This window comes from Sinocyclocheilus grahami, unplaced genomic scaffold (assembly GCF_001515645.1).
Source record: "Sinocyclocheilus grahami isolate Dianchi unplaced genomic scaffold, SAMN03320097.WGS_v1.1 scaffold1508.1, whole genome shotgun sequence".
Taxonomy (NCBI): domain Eukaryota; kingdom Metazoa; phylum Chordata; class Actinopteri; order Cypriniformes; family Cyprinidae; genus Sinocyclocheilus; species Sinocyclocheilus grahami.
The window spans coordinates 28,858-38,179 of NW_015506687.1; the positions used below are offsets into that span (position 1 = coordinate 28,858).

The window sequence follows — 9,322 nt, forward strand, 5'->3', positions numbered from 1 at the left end:
ATGTTTGAGTTATTTCACAATAAACAAATTGAAATTGTAGCCTACATAGTTTGTGCAATTACAAATATTTAACTTGAACGTTGAAAGATAATATTGATCATGTTCTATTCAGTAATGTTAATAGAAATCATACACTGTCAGAATAAAAAGGTTGCATTTTTTTGCATGCAACCGCCATTCACTGGCAGTCCCTAATGGCAGTACAAGATATTGCACTAAATCAAAAGTTCAAATGTTACAAACAAGTTAGAATATTAATGTTGTAATACTGGTAGCACTAATATAAAAATGTGATGACATATGTTACAAAAAAGTAACAATTTTGAAATACGCTGATGGTTGTATTTTTTTGTATTTGATCTCAGTATTCCTATCAATGTTGTAGAAGGGTTTTTTATGCATAATAGTAACCCTAGAATGTGATCAACAGTTTAAAACAGCTGAGCTAAGATATAGAACAATTTTTAAGACTGCAGAAATATGTTAATTCAGTATACACATGATCCCACCGCTTACAATTGTGACTGACCATAAAATACCATTTTTCACACACTTTTCCAAAAATATATATTTTAAAGGGTTACTAATGACACATCATTTGGATATTTTCATGTCTGGGAAAAATTTTGGATTAAACGGGTTAAAATGCGTTTTAAACAAAAGTTAAGTGGTTTTCATTACCCATTTTAAAATGTAATAATTTAATACATTTCATAATTTAAAAGTTTAGTGCAGAAGTATCGAATTGGTATCGACGATACTGCCTTGAAAAATATCGTAAACAAAATAAGTGGTATCGCCCATCCCTAATGACTGTTCCCAAACAAGTTTCTACTGAACACGTTCTATGTCTCCCATTGGTCGAACAAAAAGATAGTCCCACCCCAGACTCACGCCATTGGTTGAGCCAGGTGAAACTCATCAAATTATAGCTAATAAGTAACTTCTCTGCATATTAATGAGGACTAGAAGAATTTTAACACATAAGTATATGCTTGCTGACTGTAGTCTCCATTCTTCTGAAAACGCATTCTACCTAGACAGCATATAGTGTGTTCAACGTTGGACCGCATTTTTGGGTATCGCAGCAGAGTTTGAATTTCCAAAATAATAATAAAGGCGTACTGCCGCCCGTGCAGAAAACAATTTAATGACACTCGCTCTCCTCTACCATCTGTAAGGTTAGGTCATATATAGGTTATACACCTATCATCCAGCACTGGCCATTCAGAAAACTATCATTTCTCTCATCAATCCCTTCATGTAACTTATTACAGGTGCGCAGAATAAGCCTGGGGCTTCAGGTTACAAAACTCATACTTCATTTTTTTTACTTGTAATAACATCAGTAATAATATTCTTAATATTATACGTTTATATAAAAAAATGCCCTGTCAAGTATAAATTGTTTATCTGAAAATATGGGGCAAAATAAGCAATAAAAAAAGAAAGTTTTCTGTAACTTACTTAGTGAGCTTGTGAGGCAGCATTGAAGTGAGGAACTTCTTCACAGTGTCTGGATTCTGATGAGCACACGGCGTCTTGGAGAGGTACTTCAGGGTCTGAGGCAGACGCATCAAATGTTAAAAGGCATGAGTGATCAGCCCCGTCTGAAGATCATGATGAAAATCTCTCACAGACCGAAAATTTAATATCATCTTGGTTTAAGAGATGTTTCAAATCACATCAAAAACATGCACCTCATACATGATGGTGTTGAGATTCTGCTGTCCTGTGCTGTGCTTATTTTTAACCATCTCCTTTCTTTTTTCTTTCAGGTCTGTCAGCAACTGATAGACCTGGTGGAATAGAGTGCATTTGTACAGTCACAATTAAACTCAACAACTGAAGATTTTACTTGAGATGCACAACATGCATTTCTGATCAAACACACAAAGAACTGTATAACACACAAAATTTATCTAAAAAGATGCATAAAATGCATACTGACCTCATAGTTGCTTAACATAGCGGCATTGGCATCCCTTCTACAAAACAAAAGGTTTACATTAGGATTAACTCATGTTAAATCGCCTAAAATTGTGTTCTAACAGCAGCTATAATAGCCTTTCGGAGCACTGCAACAAGCACAATTGCATTTTGTGCATTTGCAATTTTTTCGTGTGTGAGCAAAGGGAAGCTCCAACTCAAGTAGGGCTGAAACGATTAGTTAACATTATCGACAACGTTGATAATAAAAAAAAATTGTCTACAAATCTTTTTGTTGTGGAGTAGTCGTTTGATCTCATATGGCCTAATGTAAGAGCCTGCAATAATGCTGTTTGGCCAGTGTGGCGCTGTAGCACAAGACAACGACAATTCAAGAGAAGACAGCGCTTCAGAGTAGGGATGGGCAATACCACTTATTTTGTTTTCGATACGATACCGATATTTTTCAAGGCAGTATCGTTGATATCGATACGATACTTCTGAACTAAACTTTTAAATTATGAAATGTATTAAATTACTAAGAGTAAAATGGGTAATGATAACCACTTAACTTTGTTTAAAACGCATTTTAAAATTCAATACGCCTTAATTGTAACTTATTAGGTTATCTTTTTGTTTACACATGGTTCAAATATGTTTTTTTGTTTACACATGATTCAAATCTACAAATACCACAGTTGAACTACGGTCACTTTAGTAAAACCATGGTTCATTTTCATAAAGGACTGCCAGTGACAGGCTGTTGCACGCATAAAATGCAACCATTTTTGACAGTGTATGATTTATATTAACATTACAGAATAGAACATGATCAATATTATCTTTCAACGTTCAATTTCAATAAATGTAATTGCACCAACTATGTAGGCTAATTTCAATTTGTTTATTGTGAAATAACTCAAATATATATGTTTTTTCTTCTGTCCTCTGATAAGCATTGTTCAGGGCTGCCATTCCCAAAAGCTTTAATGCTTTCTTATGATACTTTTGGGAAACGCAGCCCTGTTTGAATGCACTGTCAGAAGTGAGTGAGTGATGGATTGGTTCTGTCTTTGCAACATTTGCTTGTGTTCAGATGAGCAGGAAAATAGTTCTATCCTACACAATTATTTACTAACATAGATTATTCATCCAATTAAATGCATTATTTTTTTTGTTAAATGAACAAAATCACTGGTAAATAAAACACACCTTAGTATCGATACTTTCGATACTCACATAAGTATCGATACTTCTGATATATACGCCCATCCCTACTTCAGAGCAAAAGCAGCCAAACATAAAGCTGTTGAGCGGCGTTTGGATGAATATGTAAATATATGCTGCACGCTTTCCTCTCAATAACAAAAACTGACCGCAGTGTGAAAGCAGCAGTTATGAAGGCATCGGATTACAGCCGTGTGGATGTTACTAGAATTCTGCAGTTCGGTACTCCAGTAAAGTCCAGTCACGTCACATTTATTTATATAACTTAGTACTTTATGCAATAGATAGCCTTAAATCAAGCAGCTTTACAGTACTCAACATGAAAAAACCAGAGTCAGTGTCGCTTTCAGTTAGAATTACAACGTGATTTTCTGTTATAAAGCGGCTCTCCAGTGTGGAGCTAGCTAATAAGGGAAAAAATATTTCACTAAAGTTATAGTTTGGTTTGCAGAGATCAAAGCTTGATCTAGCTCAGGACTGTTTTGATTATCATTACCCTATAAGGTATTTTAAGAGAGATTATGTTGTGAATAAAATAGTTTATCAAAAAATAAAACGTCTCATCACTTACCTTTATTTTGTTTCTTATCCATATGACTTACAAAAGGAGATGTTAGGCAGAATTATGTCCTTCAGTTACTTTTTCATACAGCTAATTAAATGGTGAATAAGTTTCTCTGTCATCTCATTTTGTGTGCCAAATATATTTATTTGTACAAATTAATTGTAATTACATAATATGACTTTCAAAAGCGGAAGTGATTACCTTTATTTATTTGTTAGAATATATATAGCAATATTTTAACTAATCGCAAAAGTTGAGTAATCAAATGTCTACTGATTAATCGGTGAAATAATCGATGATCAGTCGATTAATCGTTCTAACAATCATTAGATTAATCGATTATCAAAATAATAATTTGTTGTAGCCCTTAAAGGGTTAGTTAACCCAAAAATGAAAATTAGGCTGCATTTTACTCACCCCCGAGGCATCCTAGATGTATATCACTTTCTTCTTTCAGACGAATCCAGTCGGAGTTTTATCAAAAAAATTGTCTTTGATCTTTCAAGCTGTTTAATGCCACTCAGCAGGTGTTGCATTGCTTCAGTTCAAAAGAACTTAAATAAAAATCGCCCATCCATAACAAAAAGTGCCTCACAAGGCTCCGGGGGTGAACAAAGGCATTCTGTAGTGAATCGATGAGTTTTTGTAAGAAAAATATCCATATTCAAAACATAATAATCACTTGAATCTAGCTTGCGCTCACTGTTGTAAACGGAAACAGTTCCGGGGGAATGACGTATGAGGTCGGCTTTGCTGAAGTGATTATTACGTTTTGAATATATTTTTATTACAAAAATGCATCGATTCGCTACAGGAGGCCTTTGTTCACCCCCCCGGAGCCGTGTGAGACACTTTTTTTATGGATGGGCGCTTTAAGTTCTTTTGGACTGAAGCACTGCAACACCCGCTGAGTGCCATTAAACAGCTTGAAAGATCAAAGACAATTTTTTATATAACTCCGACTGGATTCGTCTGAAAGAAGAAAGTCATATACATCTAGGATGCCTCGGGGGTGAGTAAAACACAGCCTAATTTTCATTTTTTGGTGAACTAACCCTTTAAGGGCTAAAACAAATTATTATTTTGATAATCGATTAATCTAATGTTTGTTAGACCGATTAATCAACTAATCATCGATTATTTCACTGATTAATCAGTAGACATTTGATTATTCAGCTTTTGCGATTAGCTAAAATATTGTTATATATATTCTAACAAATAAATAAAGGAATAAAGGAAAAATAAAGAAGAAAGTCATATACACCTAGGATGCCTCGGGGGTGAGTAAAACGCAGTGTTTTAACATTAATTTATGATAAAAAAAATATCCCCCCTCCCCCCCCTTTTTTAGCAGCATTCAGTGTGCTGCTTTCCCAGTCCTATAATCACACGTGCTTCACTTCACTTTCATGTTTACTTTTTGTTCTGAATTTCCCAAATCCCTCTCGCTGTTAAATACGACCAACATGTACTCTGAAAATTATACATCAACCGTTATACCCAAATGATCTCTCATCAATTGTTAGCGAAAATACATTTTCAACAGATCAGCTCATAATCAATTTGATCTGAGTTTGATGGCTCAATGCATTCGTAGCGTTAACCGTCATCTAAAGATTAAGTTAGTATGCAAGAGTAACCACGTGAGCTGCATATCGTCGTCATTTCAGTATAAACTTGGAAACCTGTTCTAATCACAGCGCCATATACTGGGTATTTTCAACAAAACTATTATTATCATATGATTTAAGTTTGACGTTAGGCGAATAAAAGTAAATTAAATCGCTTACACTTCCATCCCGCTTGCCTGGTTGGTTCGACAACTAACAACGATCCGGTGAGAAAACGAGGCTGTCTGTTAAACGTTCCCACCCAGTTGTGTTCAAATTAAACATTCCTGTAACAATTGCTGGTTAAAGATATTTTCTATAGTGGAAATTGTTATAAAGATAAACGTTATATATAACGTTTCCCCGTGCAACAAAATGAATCCCGCGACAATACCAAAATTCAAACCGAATCATTAAATCAGTTCGAAATGTTGTAGAAGTGCCACTAAAGAAAAATATTGATTAAATGTTATAGAAAAAGATTATATTTATATAAAATGTGATATGGTATATTTATTTAAGATGATAGTTATATAAAAGTAATATTATGAAAAATAAGCCTAGCTTGCAAGGCATCAAGAGAACATAGTAAAATGACAATTATAAAAGTTATAAACCCAAATATGGATAAAAGGGAGAACTATATTAATGAACAGATGCAAGAGCAAAAATACAAATCTCGATTAATTATGCAAACATTTCAATAGTAAATATCACACAAATTTGTAATTATTGTCTGCAAGTTGTTCAAACAGGACTGCTGCAGGTTACATGGAGTAGGCCTACTTTCAGTAGTATTAACCAGTGGTGATAACCTCCTATTTTCCCCTAAATACACTGCTGATTTGATGTATTTGCACAGGTTTATTACAAAAATATAACCCAAAAATAAATAAGAGATCAAATATTTAAGTACATGAAGTACAGCTCTAGATTCATATTTGTGTACCTGCTCGTTTTAAGGACATATAGCGCCATCCACCATTCAAAACTGTAACTGCAAAGTCTATTCTCTCTTTAGGGAGGCGGTTCGAGACAGTATTTGCTCTCTAAAATGAAGGACAGCGCCCAAAAAATGGCGCTTTAGATTTTGGTTGGTTCGCGAGCACCAAATTAACATATTATAGGCGGGGCTTTCGCTTCCCCAAAATAAACGAGGAAGAAATGCAGGTCACAATCTATTGAATGAACAGCTTCTTACGGTAATTCATTCTCAGGAATCGGTGAAATCATACGGCACTGATTTGGTCCTTTAATTGTCCGACATTTCCTGTTTCTGTTTTAATGACCTCTAGTTTTCGGGTTGCTCTTCGCACATAAAGACTGCTTGAGACGGTTACAATGGCAAGTTCAGAGGTAAAGATCGCTCATTTGATCGCTCATAAAAAGTCAGTCTGATTTAGTGTGTTTTTGTGTGTGTCACGGGCTTTCAAAACCTGTCAGAGACCACGAGCGATGATTTACCGTAATGTTTATGTTTATTATTTTGTGTTAAACAGGGAAATAAACTATGGGGTGGTCGCTTTGTGGGAAACACCGACCCTATAATGGAAAAGTTCAACGCGTCAATCGCGTACGACCAGCGCATGTGGGAGGCTGATGTTAAGGGGAGTAAAGCATATGTCAAAGCTTTACAGAAAGCAGGCCTGGTCACGCAAAACGAGATGGAACAGATTCTTACAGGACTTGACAAGGTGATTATATTATTTACCACATTACCTTACTCATAAACCCGTCTGATAGCATCCAGGTTATATGTGTGTTCTTTTACAGTGTCATCTTTCTCATGAAACGTCATTTATTTACCCTTGAACTGTGATGCTGGCTTGTAAATATTTACCAGGATACTGTACCTAGTCCATTCCCCCTTTGACAGCAAAGCTTAACATTTCCTCGCTGGACAAGAAGCCGAAGCAAGAAGCGCAGCCTGCTGCTCACCACCTTAAGAAGAAGCCCCAGCAGCGGAAGATCACTAGAAGCCTTCCCCTGCAGCTATACAGCATCGATTAGAGCAAATTTCCTGGCGTTGCAAATGTGGCACTGTGAGTGTGGCTCATGCAGGGACCCCTGCATGATGCAGATGGGCACGGTGAATGCGTTGCCTGTCTGGGCAGCGCCCATGCAGAGACTGTGCTCACCCGAACGGAATGCTTTCTGAGAGCATGAGTCTCACCCTTCTACGCTCGCAGATCGCCTTCAATGAAGGCAGCCCCACTCTCCCTTTTCTCCCCTTTCAGCTAGCTCGGAGAAGACACAGTGGAGTCATGGGACTGAGCAATCGGGCTTGAGTGATCTCACACTGGCACAGGTGTTTTACACGTGAGGATCAGCACCCCTCGTCTACAACGATCAGAGGACAGTGCAGTCACCGATTATTCCATATTACTGACAGCTTCAGATTTGGGTGCGTCGCTTGCCTGGGCCACACCCATGCTGAGGCTGCGCTCTCTGAGACAGACTGCTCTCACTGTGAGACCATGAGTCTCGCCCTGCTTCGCCCTCGCCCCTCCCGCTCTCGCGTTTCTCCCCTCCCAGCTGCTTCGGAGGGCGAAACCGTGAAGTCACAGGCTGAGCGACCAGGCTTGAGTGATCTCTTGATTGAAAATCCTGTGTGCTTCACTCTCCCCTCAGAACTTTGATCAGGGCACAGGGCAAGCTCCTCTTGCTGAGTGCAGTTCATGTGGCAGGCAGACTAAACCAGGGAGCAGAAATGCAGTCCAGGGGCAATGTAGCTCCAGGAGGATGGAGACTACATCCCCAAATGGTTCAAACGATCTGGTCTGTCTTCAGGAAGGCAAAGGTGGACCTCTTTGTGTCAGAAGACAACTTTCACTGCCCAATTTATTTTTCAAAGCAGCGAGATGCCCTGCCCCACGATTGGCCTAAGCAGCTTGGGTCTTATTATTAGCTCATGTTACAGGAGCCCTAAGTATGGGTGCCCTGGGGCTGGGCTCGCAGAGCAGCTTACTTACGTAACCTCGGTTCCCTGAGACAAGGGAACGAGCGTTGCGTAGGCTGCCATGCTATAAAGCTGCACGTGAATCGATGACTGTTGCTTCAGTCAAAAGATTCTGACGAAATGGCACCCAGAGCTGTCTTGTATAGCAGTCAGTACCACCCCTTTTGGCGGGTTGAGGCGCCATTGGTTCGTGCAGCTACACAAACGTGATCAAATTAGACTTCATTATCAGAGTAAACAGGAGTTTCCCTTATCTCAGGGAACTGAGGTTACCTAAGTAACTGGAGTGTTTTTATTTAATTTAATTTTAAGTTTTAGTTTGGTTTTAGTTTTGGTTAACTATAATAACGGTGAGCTCCTGAGATATAGCTCTATTGGCAACTAACACCGGTCTCCCCAATATGGCTGGAAATATTGCGAAAAGAGTTATCAGACATTTTAATTTATTGTCACAAATTATGAATAACTGAGGTATTTAAAAATATCTTTATCAGGTTTTTGATGAATGGTCCAAAGGCGAGTTCAAGATCAAACCAGGAGACGAGGATATTCACACAGCCAATGAACGCAGACTGAAGGTCAAAAGAAAACACTGAATTGAATAAGAAGATATTTTATCAGTTCACCGTGTGGTGTAGGTTATAATTCTGAATAATTCAATGTTCATGTCTTCTTTTGTTGGTATGTATAATCATGCTGCAAACTTTACAGGTCATCAGTATCCCTTGTAATTAAAGGGATGATTCATACAAAAATTCTGATGACAATTCTGTCATCATTTTCTCACCCTCAATTTGTTCCAAACCTGTATGACTTTCATTCTTCTGTGGAACACAAAAGAAGATAATTCGAAAAATTTTGGTCCATTAAATGAAAGTCAGTGGTTACCAACATTGTTCACAATATCTTCATTTATATTCCATAGAATAAAGAAAGTCATACAGATTTAAAACAACATGAGGGAAAGTAAATGATCAAATGATTTGTGTGAATAGTGTGTTTAACTGAATGTGTTTGTGTATATTTTTGGAC

The 9,322-nt window shown here is 37.5% G+C and overlaps 2 protein-coding genes across 3 annotated transcripts in view; one reads left to right on the forward strand and one right to left on the reverse strand.

Annotated features, from left to right (window-relative positions):
* Positions 1-1,443: 1,443 nt before the first annotated feature.
* LOC107570810 (DNA-directed RNA polymerase III subunit RPC9-like) lies at positions 1,444-6,324 on the reverse strand. Of its 2 annotated transcripts, none has more exons than XM_016257078.1 (4): positions 6,281-6,324; positions 1,952-1,988; positions 1,701-1,799; positions 1,444-1,562 (listed from the first exon to the last, which is right to left on the reverse strand). In XM_016257078.1, the coding sequence occupies exons 1-4, from the start codon at positions 6,307-6,309 to the stop codon at positions 1,464-1,466; spliced, it is 264 nt and encodes an 87-aa protein (XP_016112564.1). In that variant the 5' UTR covers positions 6,310-6,324; the 3' UTR covers positions 1,444-1,463. The 2 variants fall into 2 exon arrangements, with proteins under 2 accessions (XP_016112564.1, XP_016112565.1); XM_016257079.1 differs by lacking the exon at positions 6,281-6,324 and adding an exon at positions 5,512-5,607.
* A 74-nt stretch (positions 6,325-6,398) lies between these two features.
* asl (argininosuccinate lyase) overlaps positions 6,399-9,322 on the forward strand; it is a 9,749-nt gene continuing 6,825 nt past the window's right edge. The window contains exons 1-4 of the mRNA XM_016257076.1: positions 6,399-6,533; positions 6,627-6,687; positions 6,831-7,025; positions 8,785-8,868. Of these exons, the coding sequence (XP_016112562.1) occupies positions 6,673-6,687; positions 6,831-7,025; positions 8,785-8,868 (294 nt within the window). The 5' untranslated portion in view covers positions 6,399-6,533; positions 6,627-6,672. The remainder of the gene's footprint in view (positions 6,534-6,626; positions 6,688-6,830; positions 7,026-8,784; positions 8,869-9,322) is intronic.